Raw genomic sequence first — 23,612 nt, forward strand, 5'->3', positions numbered from 1 at the left:
GAAGCTGACAGTAAGACTAGAGCAGTTAAATATGGACTGTTTTTAAAAATCGCATCAAAAAAGATCTGACATCCTGCCAGGAATTCTAGGGCTGTCTTCTGGATCCATCCTGATCCCTTGGGAGTAATGATGGTTGAGTTTCTCTATCTACGGTTTTGTTTTAAACTAGGACTAGTTGTTATAGAGAAACTGTTCTGCACTAAGAAGTTAATTGCAGAAACTAAACAAAATAATAAAACTGAATCTATCCCTCAGTGTAAATTGTTGGTAGCCTTACAATTAAATTTGAACACCAAAATTTCTCGTTTCAGTTTAAAGAGTCTGAGGCTCTCCTTACTGTGGTCTTTGACTTTGAGAATCAGAATCAAATGCACCACAAAGTCTTATCAACTGCGCACATTTTAGTGCAAATTTAGACTCTGAAGTCCTGGTCCTCTGGCTTTCCAATTTCTTAAACAACTTACTTTAGAATAAAAATGCAAATAATGGCAGCAAACTTCTCTCTTTTCGTAACTCTTACTCAAATACAGAACTCAGGGTGGAGAGACGGCTCAGTGGTTAGCAGTAATAGCTGCTCTTGCAGGGGACCTAAGTTTGAGTCCCAGCACTTATATGACAGCTCACAGCCATCTATAACTCCCGTTCTAGGGGATCCAATGCCCTCTCATGTCCTCCTTGGGTGGGCAGGCAAGACAGTGCACACGTGAAGTGAGTAGAGGAGGGGTCATTTAAAACTAAACAAGACTCCAATTAATGCAAGCTTGTATTCACAGGTGAAAGATAATTAACCACTTGATTATTGCTTTCATCAGGACTTTATTCCTTACATTTTTTTTCACTTGCTATACGATAAAGACTCTGGGGAAAATAACAGCAAATGAACAGTCAACGCTCCCATCCTCATGGTTCTTGGACATGGGAGGAGACAGGAGAAGAAGAGAAATAAGTAGAGTGTACATAGGGTGGATGCTGAGGAAAGTAAACTGAGAAGGGGGGAAGAAGGAAATATTCATTGTAAAATAGGTGGAGGATGGGACTCCAAATCCATCACAGCTGGGCAAACGTTTGTCTGGGGAACTGAGGATGCAGTTTACTGAAGGTCCAGTCTGGCATTCCCGAAGGTCAGGATTTGTCTCCAACACCACATTTTTTTTCTCTTGGGGTGTTTTATTTTATTTTCTGGGTCTGGGGATTTGGTGTTGTATTGTGTTTTGGGGGATTGCTTTTTGTTGTGTTTTTTTAAAGAAAGAACTTGAAGTTGGGTGGATAGGGAGAGGATCAGGAAAGACTTGGAATGGGGAAGATAATGATCAAGACATAGTTAAATTTAAAGTGTGTTTTAAATAATGGATAGGTAGGTGGGTGGGTGGATGGATGGATGGATGGATAACATAAGAAACTGTGGAGGCACACACCTGTGATCCTAGCACTTGAGAAGTAGAGGCAGGAGGCTCTGGGGTTTGAGGTCCTTCTCAACTACATTTAGAAAATTGAAGCCCAACTTGAACCACATCAGACCCTGTCTCAAGAAAAAAACAATAAGAAAGGAAAAGAAGAGAAAGAGGAAGAGATGGGGAGGGGTGAAGAAACAAACCTTGTTGCCTGTAAGACAGAAATATTCAAGGTACAGGAAACAGCAAGTTCAGAGGTGCCGAGACACTTAAAGGAAAGCAAGGAGGGTCATGATGGCTTAGTGGGAGCCTGGGGTGGGGCTGAGGTGACAGGGGCAAGAGAGGATGACAAGGGGGAGAGGCAGATCACAGTAGCCTAATAAGGGGTGAGCATATAAGTTATTTGTCTAAATCAGGACAGTTCTGAGTTAAAGGAGACCTGCTTAGTAATTACCTATGGGTAGATAATCGTCATAAATCAGGAGTGAGCTGGATAAAGTAGAAGAAAAAGCGATCCACCAGTCTTCTGCCAGGCTTTGTAAATCCAGCGGCTTTCCTCTGAATGAGCTCAAAAGTCTGAGACAGTCTGTGCAGGCGAGAGGATGCTCAGGCTTCGGCTTTAGCAAGAACAGCCCAGCTGCTGTGAAGAAGCCTCTCCACATTAACAAAGGGGAAATGGGCCATCACGAAAGGTGGCCCGCGTGCCCGCCTGTAAAAATACAGCCAGTTATGGTGTGTGGGCTCATGCCCCTGCACCAGTGTGGAGGTCAGAGGACGACTTGTGGGAATCAGTCTCCTTCCACCATGTGGGTTGCAAGGATCAAACTCAGGTTGGCAGGCTTAGTGGCAAGCACCCTTGCCTGACGAGCCATCCTGCAGGCCCAACCTACTGATATTTATCCTGAGAAAGACATTGTCTAAAACGTAGTGTTCACTCTCTCCCTAAGAACCTTGCGATAAGGCACGGTCAGATGATGAAATTGATGCCCAGGATATTCACGTAAATCTCCTTGAGTTCAGGCAATGTGCAAGCTGCAGGGTTGGCCGGCAGCAGCGTTCTGGTCCAGGCACCTTCTGAAGTGGCAAGTGTGCTCAGTGCCACCTCTGTCCCAGAAACACGGCTCCAAAGACTGCATTGACAGGCCACCCATCCTTCTTCTCGAGTCCCATTTTTAAACTTTAATTTGTTCGCTTATCTTTTGTGGCACCAGGAATGGAACAGGGAGCCTCAAATACAGCAGGCATGTGTTCTACTGTCCAAGGCCCCAACAGTTTAGTTCTCTATTTAGAATGGAGATAAGATGTTAAGGGAAATGTGAACAATGCAGAGATTTTTCTGCAACAGTGCGTCTCTGCCATAAGGCTTGCACACTGACTCCGAGCACCAGGTAAGCAGGATTCATGCATCCCATATTCATTGTCAGGATTGTGAGATCAACTGACAGAGTAAAATACAGAAGATAAGATATAAATGAGCAAACAGGAAAGATTAAGTTCTTGGATGGATTCTTGACTAGAAACATCATTCTCAGAGGAAAACTTGTGGCCAAGCTAACATCTTATAATGTTCCATTTAGCAGCTGAAAGGCTAGGCAACTCGTCCCTAGACACAATGCAGAAGTGTGGGTGACTGTGGCTCACCCATAACCTCAGCTGAGATTGAAACAGCCTGCTGGGCTGACAGACCTGAACATCGTCTGTGCTGACTTCCTTTCCTTAGACTTATGAGATGCACTGGAATTTAAAGGAAAATGTAGGAAAATTTTATAAGCAAAGGGTAGGGAAATGTCTAAACTGATTATTAAGATAAAATCAAAAGTTCTGAGCTTTTACATTGCCATGTGGTCCCTGGATGCCTGGACACAGTGGAGAGGTGCTTCGGTACCTACCCGCATACACTGTGTGATGGTTGGATCCCATTGCCTGCATCCATCACCATTCGTGTGTACCTGCAGCACTGCCTCTCACTTGAAGCCCACAGTTAGATGGTGTCAGCTGCCCTTATGCCCAACACAACATTACAAGTTGCTCATTCCCATGCCCTCTGTGCCCTTTAACTCTTCCCTTGGTTTCCCTGTCTCCCCCACTTCCTGATAACCTCTCTTCTGTTAGTGACTTCATCTGAGATCATTATTTTCCAGATTCTAACATGACAAAGCACTGTGCTTACCTTGTCATTGCTTATTTTGCTTAACTTTGAACAATGGGGTGAAGTTCCCTGCTCTTATAGGGTTTATGCATAAAGTACACCTGCAATAAAATAGTTCCACTGAATCAAACTAATGGAGAATTTTATTATTTGTCCCTAATTTTAACGATAAAAGTCCTGAGCATGCTCACACTGCCCAAAACCATTGCCTGGCTGCATGCCTGTTTTCCAAGTATGGAATGTCGTACCTCCACATCATATATGCATTATCTCAGATAAACAAATTTTGCAGAATGTACAAAAAAAAAAAAAAAAAAAAAAAAAAAAAAAGGACCTGACTGATCCTAGTAAGGATTTTGCTCACAGGAATATTTATGTCTAAAATTTACTGGCATTTTTTCTTTTAAAGGGTTTTCCCTAAACTATTTCCACAGATTTTTTTATTTGCTTATATAAGTCAATCCTATAAAAATTACAGTCGTGTCCCATCAGTTAAGCACCATAATTCAAGCTAGAAATCCTGTAGCAGAATAAATACTGAAAATGTGCTCCATAATGGTTCTGGGATTCCACAAATTGAGCACCTGCACATGGCTATAACCCAGACATCCCCAGTCACTATCCGAACTCTCCTGACTTTTAACAGTGTGGGCATGTCTTTTCGTTTCTATGGATTCCAATCATGTGACCTATTTTGTACCTGGTCGCTTTATCTCAGTGTCATACTCCAGAGAGTCATCCACAGTGTGGTGTTGGGTTGTAGCTCATTTGTTCACATTGTCCGATAGCATCTCATTCTGTGAATAGGCACTGAAATAGCTTTCAGCTATAATGAGAAGTAGCTCTGTATACATTCTCACATGCACTCTTGTGCACACATAGATGCATGTCCATTGCATGTATATATATAGTATATACTAAGTGGACACTTTTAACATAATTCTTCATAATACGTTTATGTTCTAATTAAGAACATGGCGCTAAACTATAAATGAGGCAGAATTTGCTAAGTAGAATTCTTTCTCTGATTCAAACTCTTACATACACATGTAACCTATTATAAACTGCCCATTACACTTCTTGACCTTTCAAGAAAATCTGTTATTTCTCTCCGTCTGGATAATTTCTAAATCAACTCACACACTGGCTAAGCATCTTAGAAAAGAGAGGGAGACTGAGGGGAGCCATGACTTCAGCTCACACAGATTCCCTGTTGGTACAGGCGAGTGTTAGAGTTAAGAGTCTGCGGGAGCTTTAGAATCTGCTTGTTTATCTGTTCGTTTGTTTGTTTGTTTGAGACAAGGCCTCATTTCATAGTTCTGTCTAGCCTGGAACTCACTTCGTAGACCAGGCTGTCTTCTAAGACACAGAGGTGCAACTTCCTCTCCCTCCCAAGTACTAGCACTAAGGGCCACCTGGCTTGTTGAACTTTTTGAAATCATACGACACACAAAAAATTGCTACTTTTTAAATGTAAAACACCTATAAAACATCTCTCTGAAAACATTTCTTTCTCCTAGAATAATAGATCAGGCCAAAAATTTCAAACAGTCAAATTAATCTCAAAATATACAGAAAGAAGGAAAGTTTGGCTTCAGTATTCCCCACTGCTGAGATACGAGACAGCATTCCTTGTGAGCGGTGAGGCACACTGTGAAATGCCGATTAAGAAGCATTGGTTACAGAAATCACATTTTCAAGCCGTCAGAACTGGGTTGGTGAGGTTCTCCAGACCATGTCTCTGAGATTATTTTTGTAAAATGATATGCCCCAAGCCTGCCAGTTTCTAGGTAAAATGGCTACATTTATCTGTGGTCTGGTCACTACATCACACTACATCCAAGATGACCACGTCCAGGGAGATTAGGAGTAGAAACTTTCTAAATTGTAAAAAAAAAAAAATAGCATAACTATGAAAGAAAAATTCTTTTTGAACCACCAGCAATATTTACATCACAGCATCCACAAAGCCAGTCTCTCAAAATGCTTGCCACATAGTAAATGGAAGTATCTTGAGATACGTTTAGTCACAGCTTTTCTCGCCAAGATTGAATGAGTTTTCAGCTCTTTGTCAAGTACTTAGCTGTGTTTATTTCAAGTAATTGGGAGAGCGGCACATCAGATGGCCAGGGTTTTAGGTAGGCATCCATGATTCGGGTAAGGAGAAAAGGAGAACAACGGCTCTTGATCTTTGGGGAAGCTTCATGCTCAACAGTAATTAGTCCCTGAAGCTCTTAAAGGATGAAAATAACACAGACTTTGAAGCACTTGATATGAGAATCGCTATACTTCATATTTTTTCAGGTGGGCCAATTAAATTACTTGGTCATAATTGAAAGAAGTGAGTTTTCTTCCACCAGTGTTGAGAAGGTCAGGGACTAGTTACAGGGCTGTGAGGAGGCTGAGTGACAGACAAAAGGGACAGGGAGTGGAGGTGAGAAACAAAGCCCTGTGTTCCATTTGCTTAACACTGTGTGCCCATACATGCTTGGAATTCCCTGATGGTGATGTTTAGACCTTAGACCGTTGGGGAGAAGGGAGGGAATCTACAGGGGATGGAGGGAAGAAAGCAGAGTCAGGTATGGATCCTAGAACTCATCTCTGAGATGCCAGCACTCAGAAGCAGCCCGTGTGGCTTTGCAGAAGGTCAGGTGTGGGGTGTGAGAGTTGACACACATGGTTCCAGCTGCAAAAAGAGCTTGAAGAACCGGGGCATGCACTATTTATAACTAAGTCACATTTATAATGGTCACGGAGGCGGCCATTCCAATCAATCCTTGCTTTAGTTACTTTCCTATTGTGATGAGACACCAAGACAAAGGCAACTTAGAGAAGAAAGTTTATGTGGGACTTACAGTTTAGATGTCATAAGTCCATGACATCATAGCGGGGAGCATGGCAGCAGGCAAGCAGGCGCTGGAGCAGTAGCTGAGAGTTTACATCTTAATCTACAAGCAAAAGGCAGAGAAAAAATGGGCCTGGCTTGGGCTTTTGCACACCTCAAAGCCCACCCCGGTGACATACCTCCTCCAACAAGACCACACCTACCAATCCTTCCCAATCAGTTCCAGTTCCATCAAATGGGGAGCAGACATTCAGATAAATGAGTCTGGAGCTGGGAAGATGGTTACATTTTTTAAAAAGTAAGTAATATTTTAAAATTATATGTAAGTATGTATATACACACATGTATGTATACACTGTATTGTGTATATGTATATACATATATGTATATTTATGTATACATGTACATGTATACACATACACACACACATACATATACATGCATATATAATGAGCCTATGGGAGCCATTCTCAAACCATCACAGTCATATTTGCAAGTGAAGTAATACAGTCAGCCTCCAGTTGCCCCTCCTCTGTGTCTCCTGTGAATTTGAAATTCCTTCCTTGCTTGCAGGCCACTAGTGAACTGTCTAAAGTGAGGAACATCTAGTTTCCTTGCAAAATCTCAGAGGAGAAACCAGATTCTGGAACTAACAGAATCTGATAAAAAGTTCTTTCTGAGCCAGAATTGTTGGATAGCTGATGAAGACAGTATTTGCCACTAGACTGCAGTTTAGGTCTGTGATTCTTGGTCCAAGCTCACGTTTTGTTCAGAATCCCCTTCTCTGTGAAGGCCATGCTTTGCAGGGGAACTTCCTCTTCTGCTAGCAGATGCTCTCTTGTGCATTTTTGTCTTCTCATTCAATACAAGTTTTTAGAGAAAATTCTAATTTTCTTTTTAAAAGAAAAATAAGGAATACACACACACACACAAGAAAATGGTATGTACATTGAAAAGAAACCAGTCTCCTCGTTTCTGTTGTTTTTATGCAGTTACTGTAGGGGTGTTTTTGTTGTTTAATTTTGTTTATTTTTGTTTTGTTTGTCATGGGGTCTTACTCTAGACTTATATTAGGCTTGACTTGAACTCATGGCAATCCTCCTGCCTTAGCTTCCCAAGTGCTAAGATTTTTGGTATGAGTACCATGCATGGCAGTCCTGCTTTTTACTTTGTTTGTTTGTTGTTTGTTTGTTTGTTAAACTACCCCATACTTGTACCATTCTGTATACCTGTTTCTTAATATTCAGCATCTTGGTCTTTCCATGTGTCATTATATCTCAGAGATCTTTGAGAATATATACATCCTACTTTATTCTTTTTAGTTCCATACTCCCCCAGTATGAGAGAACATTGTAGTTTATATAATCCTTTGTCCCAGTCTTTTCTTCAACAGACAGTACTATGGCTATATATGTACATGCATGTCCTCCTTATCAGTGTGGGTAGGATGACCATATGGGAAGTTTCCTCCCAGGGTTCCTGAAACCAGGGGTTACTACACAAATTGCTTTTGGCAGCTGTCTCCCTAATAGTTACACTTTCTTGCACTCCACTAGAACAGAAAGGGTCTCTGTTTCCTAAACTCTGTTGGTTTTGTCTTTTTTCAATACCAAGAAAAGTATTGGGAATATAGGCCAGTGAGTAAGACACTTACCACAAGTGTGAGGGTCTGAGTTGGAATTCTCAGAACCCACATTAAAGCCAGACACAGCAGCGTACATCTGTAAGCTTGGTGCTCCCAGGATGGGTTGGGAAGGGGAACAGGAAGATCTCTGGGACCTGTAGGCCCATTAGCCTGGCATACACAGCAGAGACACAACAAAGAAACCTTGTCTTAAACAGGATGTGAGACAAAGTCTTGCTCTCTGAATTCTGAATTCCACATGTGAATTGTACCATTTCTCTCTCTCTCTCTCTCTCTCTCTCTCTCTCTCTCTCTCTCTCTCTCTCTTACACACACACACACACACACACACACAAACACACACACACTAGTGTTGCTTGTAAAAATAGTAAAATAAGTTGGAATAATTTTGGGAAATATATTAGATCTTAGAACAAAATGCTCAACATGTCATTTACTTATGCTTGAAAATGAAGAAGATACTAATTCAAGAAAATATAGTATAACGGTAAACATTTCCTACTCTGGGGGAATCAGTGATGTGAGTTCTGAGTCAGGGAATTCTACACACTTGTTCTTTCAGAATTCATTCACCTAAGAATTGTCAAATCCATTTGTCCTCATACTAGATTATTGTTATTAGAAAAAACATCTTTGGCACATTTTCCAACCTACTGCATATCACAAAAATGTTCAGAATGGAACCCAATTACTTCCATCTTCCTTGAAGAGATTTTTAATTTCGGGTTGTGCACACTAGAGATAAAATTTAGGCTTTTTTTTTCCCCCATAAACCTCTTTGTGAATTGTAGCAACTATCTCCCAAGCAGTTGTCACTTACATTTTTTACAGAGATCATTGAAAATGCCAGAAGCCAGTATCAAAACCCAGTGCAGACCCTCCTGGTGGCTGGGCCAGGGCCAGGCAGGAATGGAAGACTAACAAGGAACTGTAGAGACTCTTTGTCACCTATGGTAACAGGTTATGGCTAATGTCATGTAGTAGCCATGAGTACTCGGAGTACCATGACTAGCCTGACTCTGGATCTCACTGAACTATGTGACAAGAAGCCTGATGTACTGTGCCCTCCCCCAATGTGCTGTGCTCTCACTCCCTGGGTACACTGAGGCCCAGAGCAAGCACAGACCTCAGGAAACAAAATGTGACAAGGAAAAGCCTTCTGTTCCCATGCAGAGACCTCTGCATCCGTGAGCCCAAAGACTTGACTGCCTTAGTAAGCCACCCCTATGTCTCCCCTTTCACGGCCCACTTCAGATTGTCCTGTTGAAAGTTAGTGGAGGCTGAAGACTGTAACCATGTTCAAAGAAGTAATGATGGCAAATTTTCAATTAAGACTGTAAGATAGTTTTCTTACTGTAACAACAAAGAAAATAAAATATTGCCAAAGTGTTTATGTAATCTTGAATAAGTTGTGTAGCATGTCTGTCTTTCTGAGTACTCTCACCATTAAGAATCTTGAGAGCCAGCAAGATGACTGAGTGGATAGAGGCACTTGCCACCAAGCCTAATGACCTGAGTCTGACAATAGGAACCCACATGGTAGAACAAGGAACCAACTTCAGCAAGTTGTCTTCTGATAGACAGACCAGAAACATACACCACGCACACACTACACACACATACACTACACACACCATAAACACACACACATACACACATGCTCCATACATCCATACAGGACACACCATACACGTCACAAACATATACTAAACACACACACCACCATACACCCTCTACCACACACCATAAACACACACATACCATACACATACATATACTCACAGATGTATATACAGAAATATACACACATCAATAAAAATATAAAAAAGAATAAGCATCTAGACTCATTTTCTCTAACATTTTAGTCTCAGGACCTTTGTGTTTTTACCAGTTGTTGAAGGGGCTGGAGAGATGGCTCAACAGTTAAAAGTGCTCATTGCTCTTAGAGCACCTGAGTTCCGATTCCAGCATCCACCTCAGACAGCCCACAGCTGTCTGGAACTCCAGCTCAGGGGATCTGGCGCCTCCTTCTGGCCTCCTCAACTGCCTACCTACACGTGTGCATATGCACATACGGACACACAAATATTAAACAACTAGTTTATGACTATTGTTATGTACCATATTACAAGTAAATACAAGTGAATTCTCCTATTCCAGGTTGAATCTGCCGTGTTCCATTTTTATGGTTTAAATACATGACCACATCTGGCTCCCCACCAAGAAGTAGTTAGAGGAAAACAGAGAACATTGATAGCTTTTTCATATAATTATGACCATTCCTTGGTATGTGGCTGTCATATGGCCTGAGAAACTGCTAATTAGATTTCCAGACATGAGGCACTAAAGATGGATCTGTAGAAGCGCATGGCTTTGTATCATCTGTCAGTTAGGGAAAAAAAAGTCTTGATTCATATAGATCTTCTAAATGTTGGCCTATGTGAGATGTAATATCAAAAAAATGCATCCATCACTACCATCCCCAGGCTTTGCCAGCCAGAAGATTAGAAGATTCAGACTCAGAGCTTGAAGAGCGCAGTCAGCTTGCACTGGCCCTGACCAGTATAACCTTGTTATTTCCCAAGGATACAAATAAAACATAAAACTCATTTTCAAAACTTTAAAAAGGTATAATGGTATATAACAGATCCTTGACTAGGAGCCTAAATTTAATAATTGAAATTTTCTTTCAAGTCACTATAATATTTACATTGTGGTGTTTATAGCCTACTGAGTTAATTTACAGTATGGTTTACCTTTCCTTTTGAAAGTCATAAAATAGCCTTCACACATTCAAAACATACTGTCTCCTGGGGAATTTCCCAAGTTCTGACAACCTGGGTTCTTTGGGGAGAGGAGAAAAACAGAGGAATAAGAGACTATCACAGTTGGTGGGAAGGATTAAAGAGCAACTGAGGCTGAGGGTTTAGGGAGAGGAGAGTGGGCTGGCTAATAGGAGTGACATAGTTTTAGAGGAACCTATTCCTATGGAACTAACATAGAGTTTAAGAGCCCTCTGAGAATTTGGAGGAAGGTCTGAATCCAGCCCAGCGTTGTTGTTGTTTTTGTTTGTTTGTTTGTTTGTTTGTTTAACTGGCAAGACCAAGACTCAAAGATTTCAGCCGGGGCTGGAGCTCGAAGCCAGGTTTCCACCTTCCTCCTCCCTTGGTGTTAAAAGGGCCTTTTGTGCCTCTGACCATCTGTATTCTGCACATAGCTTTTAGCCAGGTTCCTGAAGTTTAACCAGGGGACATGTTAAAACACATATCACTTGCTCATGGTCACTCAGTAACAAAGTCCTCTTAAATTGTTTGTTCTGATTTATGCCTCTGCCTTTAGAACCATGCAATTTTATTCTCCAATGAACTTCTTTCTGTTGCTCAATACGCATCAGAACCACAGCACCAGTGGTTCTCCTCCTCAGCACACATACGACATCATTCTCCTTATGCCACATACAAAATCTTTACGGGCTCGTTGTTTCCATATACACGCAAGATAATTGTGACCACATGGCACACTCCACAATGGGGGATAACTCAAGCCCTAAAGAATTTGCACATTAAATCAGTGCAGCAGCCGCCTGGTTTCAAACATGCTGCCTAGTTTCCATTTTTCCTGATTGCCACCATTGTCACTGATAAGTTTTGAGAAATGACTGCCTAACTCTACACTGGGTAGCTCTGCCATCACAGACTTTAGTCGTGGACTTGTGATTAAGATAAAGTCTAATGTTTTCCACTAGGGCTTAGGCCTTGCTCCGTGTCCTTATTTCCTGCTGAGAACTCTGCTTGCCCTTTATTCCAGCAGATCACAGGCACCCCGTCACAACATGAGATTCTTTCTCCATCCAGACAGAGTCAGGGACCACTCTGCAACATGAATCTGTAATAAACCAACCCTCTAAATACTAACCCATGTATTAGCTGCAGGATAGTAAAACTTCAATACTGACATCTTAGTTTTCTGCTTTAAAATTACACTCTTTTCATCCGATGATCGTTTGATTTTATGTTTGCAGAACTAGGAAGTCTGGGTCCTTTATTTCTGGATCGGTTTCTTTGAATCAGTTATTCAAGGAAACATTCTGGTTCCCATCCTTCTGGTGCCTGAAGTTGAGTGACAAGAAACCCAGGGACACTCCATGGGTTTGGTTTGGTTTTGTTTTTCCATTTGATTGTTTTTATTTTGTTTTATTTCACTATATAGCCCTGACTTTCCTAGAATTCATGCTGTAGACCAGGCTGGCCTCAAAGTCACGGAGATCTGCCTGCCTCTGCCTCCCAAGTGCTGGGGCCACCACATCCAACACTGGGTCTGTCTTTAAAAAATTTCTTTTTGTTTTACTTTTTCTTCCTCCTCGGTTATTAATAATATCTATGTGTTTTAGATTCGAGAAATTGAAGGCCTCAGCCAAAAAAACAAAAACCAAAAACCAAAAAAACAAAAAAATCCTGATACACTAAATATTCAGAAATAAAGGATATAGCAATTAGATAAATTAAAATAGTGGCAGGGATTCCATGCTTTCCAACACAAGTTGGAGGAATAAGGCAAGTCCTCAGCATCTGCTATTGCAGGACCAGTGCTTACCCTTGCTGTATGCTGTGTGTCAACCCCATAGGACTCATTTGTCCTATCAACTCATTTAAGACATCAGCCACATGGTGCACATAGTCTTTTATCTGCAGTCTACACTGAGAAACAGGGTGTGCATTGGTGGTGGTAAAACCACGTGATCTCTCCTTCTGCTAAGGTTCTGGTGAGAAGCTTAGAGCTATGGGTGCCAAGGCTTCTGCCTGTCTTCTAGATAGTAAATTCCTTAAGATGGGGGGGTCTTTGTTTCTGTGAGGGCTGCCTCCACCCTGTACCTGCCAAGTGTTTTTACCACCTGCTCTAGTTTGGATCTTAAATGCACCTCGACGGCATTAACTGCTTAGTCCCCATGGCACCCATCATGTGGTAGACCCTCTACAGTAAAAATCTACTAGAAATAAGTTAGGCCATTGCGAGCATGCCCTCAAAGACGACTCTGTAACTTTGGCCCTACCTCTTCCTGTCTGTGTCATGGCTTCCATGACGTGAGCAGCTTGCTCCAGTGCATACCCCTGTCGTGAAATGTTGCTTCACCTTAGGCTCAATGTCAATGAGGCTGAGCAGTCACAGACCTCTGAAACCATGGGCCGCCATAAGCTTTTCCATTTCATTTGTTCTCTCAGATATTTTTCACAGTGACAGAAGCTAACCTCCTTAGCAAAATGAGGCCAAGAGACAGAGTTAGCCATAGGTCATCCATGGCTGCAGTTCACATCTCTAGACCTTTGTTTGTGCTAAGCTCTCTTAATGCATCATCTCCAATGCTGCTTGTGATAACTAGCCATTTGAGGCAGCTACTGTAGTGCTCATCATTTATAGAAGACATGAGAAGATAGAGGAGTAAGTAACCCAGGGTCCCTAAGTCATGGATCAGAAAGATGGTGTGCCAGATCAGGTCCATAGTTGACATGAAGCTTCCTCTGTCCCCCGTGTCACTGAGAGGGCACGCAGTCAGGCTAGCAGACACACAGTCAGGCCATAACAGTTGTGCTCCTTCTCTGAATGTCATATACTACAAGTTCTTGGACTATTCAGGAGGCCAGAGGAGTCTGGCACAGAAGCCTGTGCGGTGGCACTGAAGCCAGTTGTAAGAAAGCTTTGCCTCAGTCCTGAGGCAATTAGAGCAGAACAGACTGAGGAGCAGAGCCGTTCCCCTCAGGAGCATGATTGACTTCATAACATCCTGGAGGTCTGCAATAGCCAGAACTCACGCACTCACTAAAAGCCATGGGCTGAGTGTCTCGGGTTTTGTAATCATCTCAGCCTGCACTGGTGGACATGTATTCTTCTTTTCTACAACTTGTATATCCCACCTCTCTCCAAGAATGGAGGGAAAGAATAACAAAGCAAGGAGGGGAAGGAAGAGGGGAAGGGAGGGGAGAGGTAAAGGGAGAGGAAGGGGAGGGCAAGGGAGGGAAAGGGTAGGGGGATAGGAGGGGAAGAGGAGGGGAAGGAGAAGGGAAAGGGAGGAGGAGGGGAAAAGGAAGGAAAGGGGAGGGGATGGGAAAGGGAGGAGAAGGGGAAGGGGGGAGGGGAGGGGATGAAACGGGAAGGGAAGGGGAGGGGATTAATGGGGAGGGGAAGGGGAGGGAAAAAAGTCAGAACCCTGCTCTTTGAAGACTGGTATCTATCTGGTTCCAAGTGACCCACAACCAAGCATGTTCCAGGGAAGTGAACATTCTTTAAACGTTGATGTTTTTAGCTATTGCAGACTATATTCATAAATCCTTCATTCCTGTCTGGGTTGGGCAGAGTGAGACAAAAAGGAAAAATCACTGGGCCTTCCCAGAGTGGTAGAGGGAATCAGGACAAAGGAAAACCTGCTGCTGGTTCTCTGTGTAGAGTTTTAAGATGTAGGGACAAGGACAGAAACAACATCAGCGTGATGAGAGTAAGAAGCTGCACCTGGAACGGGAAAACACTGGTGCAGTTATTCACATTGTTCTCATCAAAGTCGTATTAAATGGTGCACACCTTTCAACTTGGGTTTACAAATTATAGCAAACCAAGATAACAATTATGGTGTGTGTTCCATTGTCAGGATTCTCACATTGTCCTGCGTGAGCCTCCCAAACGACCTTCACACCACTGTGGCAGGTGTGAGACCACCCCCACTTGAAGAGCACAGAAACAGAGGGTTCAGACAGGTTAGGTAATTTAACCTAGGTCACACAGCAGTGGGTATCCTCTTCAGCCTGAATTTAGGGAATGAGCAAATAAAATCAAGCCAGTGAGGCTTGGACATTAGAGTCCTTACTGGTTTGCTAAGTCTCTCTGTGCTGATGACCTCAGGGCAGTGAAGGACATGAGATCTGAGATACACCCATTGCCCAGCCCCAAACTATTGTGCCAGGTTCTCCCTCGTGGATAGATTGTGTGCTTGGTTGGTTGGTTTAGGGGCTTTGGTTTTTGTTCATTTGTTTCCTGCTCATCCAGGTCTAACTGGCCACCAGCTCTTATGCTTGTTGCTCGTGATACCTCTAGAGTAATGGTTCTCAAAGCAGCATCAGGGCCTCTTGGCAGTTTGTTAGGAATGCCAATTCTTAGGCCCAACCTCAGAGCGTGAGTCACAAGCTCTGAAGACACAATCCAATCAGTCTTGTCAGGAGCCCTCATGTGCCTCTGATGCTGTTCTGTGGCTGCTAACCCCACTCTCACCCCACCCATCTTCTCTTCTTACATCTGTCCTCTGAAATTCTGGTGTAGTCTCAGGGACCGTGTGTTTCAACCTCAACAGCATTAACATCTTGCCTCCTGGTGGCTATTTGGGGGGATATTAGCCTTGAAAGATATTAGCAACACCTCAGATGCCAGGACCACCCCTCCTAATCCTCAACACCCAGAAGATTCCAATGTTGTCACCTATCCTCCAAAGCTACATTACCCCTAGTTGATCAGCAAAGGGTTATGGGTTATACTATAAATGCTGGGGTTTTTTTCTAGCTCCCTTAATAATCTTTATTTAAAACCAATATTGAGACCTCTGTCTCAGAAGTGTTGCTGCTGGTGATCAGCTTGAATCTGCAAAAAGTTGAAAAAAAAAAAAAACCTAAGCACACAGCATTGGAGATAAGTAGCAATAAGTCAACCTGTAACAGAGACTTAGTTTGCCTACAATGAATAGAAATCATTATGGCATAATTTCATATCATCTCTCCAATTCTAGACTTTCCCTTGCTTTCTGGTTCTCCAGCATGGTTCAAAGCTGCAGCACTGACATTGTTCATGCTGAATGAAGTGCCACTTTGCACAGAAATGCAATCTCCAGTTGTAGACGTGAAAGGAGCTTGGGGACATAGCCATTCTAAAAACAGGCCCCGGTGTGGCAGCAAATTGTGCAAGTTTGTAGGTAAATCTGCTTCCAGCCGGTTTAAGAAAGAAACAGCCTGTTGGTTTGTGATGTTGGCTGGGCAATTGGTTAGAACAAGGCAAACATCCCCCACTTAGATGGTGGTCCTTGGTTGTCTTCAGTGATGCTCTGAACTCTTCTAGAGAAACAGGAAACCGATGAGGGTTTCCCTGTGGGGCCTGTCCTCTCCAGGCCTTCCCTGAACCTCTTAGGAAGCTATGCACCTCTCATCCAAAGCAGGGCTATAGCACACAACCAACTTTGTACCCTCGGCTGCCACTTCCTGGAAGTGCTACTTTGGAACACTGATCCCATGGAAATAATAAGTAAAACATGGCATGAATATGCTCTCAGAGCCTTGCGCTGTCATTTCAGACCATGAAAGTGTGGTCCTGAGTTCCTGAGTTAAAAGTCAATGACTCTGGTGATGGAGCTGCTGGCGTCCCCCCTCCCCCCCTCTCTCTCCTTCTCCCTCCCCCTCCCCCCTCTCCCTCCCTACCAGGTACCACATGGGCTTTTCAAAGAGAGTAAACACGAGGTTCTCATAGCACAGGCCTTTTTAGGGCAATAAAAATAACCTGATTCCTTGTGCTGCAAAATGATCCTTTGAGCCAGTTTGACTTGACAACTTGTCAGAGCTGTTTGTTTATTCTGTCATGGAATCCATCATTGCTGTTAACATTAAAGAAAATCAGCAGTTATTTTTCCATGGTCTAGAGATCATCCTACATAGCTACTAATCAGATGTGGTTTAAACTGTTTCATCAAAATGTTTTTACAAACAAGGCCTTCTGCTTAGGAAATAGTGCTTTCCATAAAATTACTCCAGAAACGAGAACACAGTAAACTTTTTAAAGTATTTTTATATGTGTTCCCATTGGTTTAAAAAAAAAAAAAAAGACAAAGTGTGTACATGTAAGTTTCCTGAAAGAAGCATCACCATCAGCAAGGGTGGCATTTGGGTGGGAATCCCAGGCTGTGATAGACTCACTGTTTGGTTGTTGTTATCTAAGCATTAGATAGCTTATGTTTACTATTTCAAAACAGTGTAGTTTTAAGTGTTAGTAAATAATAGGAAAGAAATACCTATTTCTCAAAAAAAAAAGTGGGGGGGGGGAGAAAGAGACAAGGAAGGCTAAAATAATGAAAGAAAGAAAAGAGTAGAAGAGAGGGGGAAGGAAGGAATGGAGGGAGGGAGGGAGGGAGGAGAGAGAGAGAATGAGAATAAATAAACAAATGAAATTTAAAAAGAAAAATCTGTGACTTAGACTGTTTGCTTCCAGGATGACAATTCTTCTATACCTGTGTTATTGCTAAGACAGAAGAAGCTGGAGTATCTCCCAGGCCAGCTTACCACATACCCTAATAGTGCTTGGGAGAGCGAGATTAACATGCAGGCCCTTCTTGTGGTCTGGGTGGCTAAGACGACAGTCTGAGGTCCCAGTTTCAGAGGTTGCAACCTGTGGTCAGTTCACCTCACTGCCTTGAGCTGGTAGCAAGGCAGCATATTACAAGGAGAGGACATGGGGAAGGAACTGTCCGTCTCCACGCAGACAGGAAATAACCATGATGGCCAAATCACACCTGGGACACTGAGAACCCGCCCATTCCTTAGTCCATGAGTCTGGGGGCCTCAACAGTCAGAGCAGTCCCAGAACAGTCATCCCTGACTTAGGGGCCATGAGAGGTGCATGCACCCAGTGCATGTGGCTGCTGCTTCCATAATCCTCCTCTGGCACTGGATGCCAGTAACAGTCCTGGAGTGCTGCTGGACCCCTGGCAGAGGCAGCAACCACAGGGCAAGCCAGCCCCACTGGGGTGGGGGTAGGGAAACAAGAAAGGCCACACTAGCAAAAGATAAGAATTCTGAAAAAATACCCTTTCTAAAGTCTGGGGTGCTCAACCTGGAAGTGTCAGTAGCAGTGAGCCTTCCATCTCAAGGCAAAAGGACAGCTCCTCAGCTGAGGCCCCCTACTCAACTGACTCTAATGTGTGGAAAGTTGACATTAAAAACCATAGTTCTTGTCTTGATTCCAGTGATTTGCCCCCAAAATCGTGCCTTGTGCCTTGTGCCTTGACTTGCACCAGACACAGTCATAGAAATTATTTGTGAAGTTCAGGAAGATTGTCAGCGCTCAGAGCTGCATGTTAGTGGAGAGCCTGTTGGCATAGCTTATGTGGAAATTTTGATAAGCCCATTATGACTTTTTATTGTGACACGAGGAAGAGACAAGGTAAGGTTGGATCAAAGAAAAACATTCCTTCAAAACCTATTCAGTATGACAAGAACTTCAAGTCTCTGAAGAGAGAAATTGAAGAAGACCTCAGAAGATGGAAAGATCTCCCATGCTCATGGATCGGCAGGATTAATACAGTAAAAATGGCCATCTTGCCAAAAGCAATCTACAGATTCAGTGCAATCTCCATCAAAATTCCAACTCAATTCTTCACTGAGTTAGAAAGAGCAATTTGCAAATTCATTTGGAATAACAAAAAAAAAAACAGGATAGCAAAATCTATTCTCAACAATAAAAGAACTTCTGGTGGAATCACCATCCCTGACCTCAAGCTGTACTACAGAGCAATAGTGATAAAAACTGCAGGCGTTGGTACAGAGACAGGTAGATGGATCAATGGAATAATTAGAGATCCAGAAATGAGCCCACACAGAGATGGTCACTTGACCTTTGACAAATGAGCTAAAACCATCCAGTGAAAAAAAGACAGTATTTTCACCAAATGGTGCTGGTTCAACTGGCAGTCAGCATGTAGAAGATTGCAAATGATCCATTCTTATCTCCTTGTACAAAGCTCAAGTCCAAGTGGATCAAGGACCCCCACATAAAACCAGATACACTAAAACTAATAGAAGAGAAAGTTGGGAAGAGCCTAGAACACATGAGCACAGGGGAAATTTTCCTGAACAGAACACCAATGACTTATGCTCTAAGATCAAGACTCAACAAATGGAACCTCATAAAATTTCAAAGCTTCTGTAGGGCAAAGGACACTGTCAATAGGACAAAACGGCAACCAACAGATTGGAAAAAGATCTTTACCAACCCTACATCTGATCGAGGGCTAATATCCAATATTTACAAAGAACACAGGAAGTTAGACTCCAGAGAACCAAATAACCCTATTAAAAATGGGGTACAGAGCTAAACAAAGAATTCTCAACTGAGGAATCTCGAATGTCAGAGAAGCACCTAAAGAAATGTTCAACATCCTTAGTCATCAGGAAAATGCAAATCAAAACAACCCTGAGATTCCACCTTACACTAGTCAGAATGGCTAAGGTCAAAAACACAGGTGACAGCAGATGCTGGAGAGAATGTGGAGGAAGAGGAACACTCCTCCATTGCTGGTGGGATTGCAAGCTTGTACAACCACTCTGGAAATCAGTCTGGCAGTTCCTCAGAAAACTGGACATAGTACTACCTGAGGATCCAGCTATACCACTCCTGGGCATATACCCAAAAGATGTTCCACATGTAATAAGGACACATACTCCACATATGTTCATAGCAGCCTTATTTATAATAGCCAGAAGTTGGAAAGAACCCAGATGTCCCTCAACAAAGGAATGGATACAGAAAATGTGGTACATTTACACAATGGAGTACTACTCAGCTATTAAAAACAACGACTTCATGAAATTCTCAAGCAAATGGATGGAACTAGAAAATATCATTCTGAGTGAGGTAGCCCAATCACAAAAGAACACACATGGTATGCAGTCACTGATAAGTGGATATTAGCCCAAAAACTCAGAATACCTAATATACAATTCACAGACCATATGAAGCTCAAGAAGAAGGAAGACCAAAGTGTGGATGCTTTAGTCCTTCTTAGAAGGGGGTACAAAATACTCACGGGAAGCAGAGAGTGGGAGAGACTTGGGAGAAATAGAGAAGGGGGGAAGGGGGTCAGGATCAGGTATTCGAGAAGACAGGGATGATATACAGAGGGTCAGGAATTTGAACGGAAGTGTGTAGCAATGGGAGATGGGGTACTGGCTGTAGCCACCACCAAATCCCAGATGCCAGGGAAGCAAGAGGCTCCCAGTACTCAACAGGGATGAGATTAGCTGAAATGACCAACAAAGGGGAGGGAGAACCTGTAGAGACCATATCCAGAGGTTAGGCACTCATCCCCAAATTTTTAACCCAGAGGAGCTCCTGTCTAAAGAAAATACAGGGACAAAGAGTGGAGCAGAGACTGAAGGAAAGGCCATCCAGAGATTGTCCCACCCCCATTTAGAGATTCATCCCATATACAGACACCAAACCCAGACACTATTACGGATGCCAAGAAGTGCTTGCTGACAGAAGCCTGATATAGCTGTCTCCTGAGAGGCTCTGCCAGAGCCTGACAAATACAGAGGCAGATGCTTGCAGCCAACCATTGGACTGAGCATGGGGTCCCCAATGGAGGAGTTAGAGAAAGGACTGAAGGAGCTAAAGGGGTTTGCAGCTCCATAGGAAGAACAACAATATCAATCAGCCAGACTCCCCAGAGCTCCCAGGGACTAAACCACAACCAAAGAGTACACATGGAGGGACCCACGGCTCCAGCCGAATATGTAGCAGAAGATGAACTTGTCAACATCAGTGGGAGGAGAGGCCCTTGGTCCTGTGAAGGTTCGATGCCCCAGTGTATGGGGAATGTCAGGGCAGTGAGGTGGGAGTGGGTGGGTGGATAGGGGAGCACCCTCTTAGAAGCAGGGGAAGGGGAATAGGATGGGGAGTTTCTGAAGGGGAAACAGGGAAAGGAGATAACATTTGAAAAGTACATAAATAAAATATCCAATCAATCAATCAATAAATGTAATAAATAGAAGAAAGGCTAAATAAATAAATATAAATAAACGAAACCTATTCAGAAGTGGGGTGGGGACTTGAAAGATAGGGGTGTGGTCATACATTCACACTGGGTATATGAGCAGGCTGCACAAGGCTTGCCTCTCGTTTTCTTACCTCATCTCCTCTTTGCAGCTCTTGGCAGGACGCTGGCCTTTCGACCACAATGATTTTGGAGTGTTTCTCTGCAAGCTGTTCCCCTTTCTGCAGAAGTCCTCCGTGGGCATCACCGTCTTGAACCTGTGTGCTCTCAGTGTGGACAGGTAATGTGGCACTTTTCTTTACTCTTTAGTGAGGTTTGGAAAATCACTTTTCTCCGAAGGGAAAGTGAGGGAGTCTGTGCCAGACACGACGTTACCAGCCTTGCCCGCCACCCTTTGTTTAGAATCACTTTGCACATTTGCTAATTAGTATTGATCTGAGATTCTTCACAGTATGCACATGTGGCCAGTGATACACAGCTGGTTTCCTTAAGACAATTAAAAAAATTAAAATGATAAAATAAACTTGGTGAAAACAAGAGGCCTAGGATATACAAATCCTGGACTTTAAACTGGTATTGTTGTTATTTTTAAAAAGGAAAACATCATTGATTTATATTTCAAATGCTTGAGCCAAGCAATAAATGTATAAAGTTGTTATGGTTTTCACTATACTTCCTTAAGTGCCTAAAATGTTCTGTATTTTTCAAAAGTGGACAACAAAATAACTGCATCAAGTTCTAAAAGACCCATAATCCTCACAAGTGACTTTAAGGGGGAGCTTCCTAAAGTGAGGGTTGCAGCCCACGTGGGTGGGTGCCGGGGAAGCTCCAGCAACAACAAAAGAAGCAGGAACGGTTTCTGAGCATTTGACGACCAAAAGTTCATTCAGAATCAAATGCACAGTGGCTCCAACATGTGCTGTACTGCTCGCCCATGGTGCTCCAGGTGGCTTGGCTGCAGCCTTGGTCCTGAACACACAGTAGGACTCTACAGTGTGCATGCTCACACAGAGGGACTCTACAGTGTGCCTGCTCACATGCCCACACGGAGGGACTCTACAGTGTGCATGCTCACATGCCCACACAGAGGGACTCTACAGTGTGCATGCTCACATGCTCACACAGAGGGACTCTACAGTGTGCCTGCTCACATGCCCACACGGAGGGACTCTACAGTGTGCATGCTCACATGCCCACACAGAGGGACTCTACAGTGTGCATGCTCACACAGAGGGACTCTACAGTGTGCCTGCTCACACAGAGGGACTCTACAGTGTGCCTGCTCACATGCCCACACAGAGGGACTCTACAGTGTGCCTGCTCACATGCCCACACAGAGGGACTCTACAGTGTGCCTGCTCATATGCCCACACAGAGGGACTCTACAGTGTGCATGCTCACATGCTCACACAGTGGGCTCTACAGTGTGTATATTCATGTTCTCACCACACAGTGCCAGTAACACTGCCTGAAGCCACCTGGCCCAGATTCAAGACCACTATATGTAGTCAACTGAGGTGTTTATTGTACATATTAAACATAATGCTTTTACTTGTGTTAAAATACTTGATTTTTAAATTTTTTGTTATGAGTCATTGACTTGAATTTCATTTTAACATATCTTTAAATGAATGGGGATTAGAACAGACTCTCTACCTATGGGGCTACAAACCCTTTCAGCTCCTTGGGTACTTTCTCTAGCTCCTTCGTTGGGAATCCTGTGCTTCATCCAATGGATGGCTGTGAGCATCCACATCTGTATTTACCAGTCACTGACAGAGCCTCTCAGGAGACAGCTTTATCAGACTCCTGTCAGCTAGCGCTTGTTGGCATCTGCAATAGTGTCTGGGTTTGATGGTTGTTTATGGGATGGATCCCCAGGTGGGGCCATCTCTGGATTCATTCCTTCAGTCTCTGCTCTGAACTTTGTCTCTGTAACTCCTTCCATGGGTATTTTGTCCTCCCTTCTAAGAAGGATCAAAGTATCCACACTTTGGTCTTCCTTCATCTTGAGTTTCATGTGTTTTGCAAATTGTATCTTGGGTATTCTGAGCTTCTGGGCTAATATCCACAGTACCCCCAGAGCTGCCTGGGACTAAACCACCAATCAAAGAAAACACATAGTGGGACTCGTGGCTATAGCTGCATATGTAGCAGAGGACGGCCTAGTCAGCCATCAGTGGGAGGAGAGGCCCTTGGTCCTGTGAAGGTTCTATGCTCCAGTATAGGATAATGCCAGGACCAGGAAGCTGGAGTGGGTGGGTTGGGGAGCAGGGGGTAGGGGTGGGGAAGGGATAGGGAATTTTCGGAGGGGAAATTAGGAAAGGAGATAGATAACATTTGAAATGTAAATAAAGAAAATATCTAATAAAAAGAAATAATAAGAACGGTAACAGTCTATAAATAAATATTTTAGCTACTATGAAGTTAAAAAAAAAAAAGAATAGACTTTCCAACAATTTCTGAAATGGCTGTAAACATTCCGCCATTTTGTCCCATGTGTCATACAAGAACCTACCCTCAGCATTGACAGTTATAAACTCAAAAATCAGTCACTTCTGAAAAACTTTGAATGTGGTCTATATAGTACATTATCAAAGTCAGCTAAGATACATTTTTTTAAGAATTATTTTATTTTACACGTGTGTGTGCAGGTGCCACAGAGGCTGGAAGAGGGCATCTGATCCCCTGTAACTGGAGTTAACCGGTCAGGAGCTGTCCAACATGGGTGCTGGGAGTGGAACCTAGGTCTTCTGCAAGAACCACAGACGTTCTTAGCCACTGGGTCATCT

The 23,612-nt window shown here is 43.1% G+C and overlaps 1 protein-coding gene across 2 annotated transcripts in view; it reads left to right on the plus strand.

Annotated features, from left to right (window-relative positions):
* Window positions 1-23,612, plus strand: part of Ednra (endothelin receptor type A) — a 62,682-nt gene that overhangs the window by 13,581 nt on the left and 25,489 nt on the right. For both annotated transcript variants that reach the window (XM_029480906.2, XM_021170016.3), the window contains exon 3: window positions 20,973-21,100. In XM_029480906.2, coding sequence (XP_029336766.1) covers window positions 20,973-21,100 — 128 coding nt within the window. The remainder of the gene's footprint in view (window positions 1-20,972; window positions 21,101-23,612) is intronic.

This window comes from Mus caroli, unplaced genomic scaffold (assembly GCF_978045245.1).
Source record: "Mus caroli unplaced genomic scaffold, Mus_caroli_1 scaffold_10, whole genome shotgun sequence".
Taxonomy (NCBI): domain Eukaryota; kingdom Metazoa; phylum Chordata; class Mammalia; order Rodentia; family Muridae; genus Mus; species Mus caroli.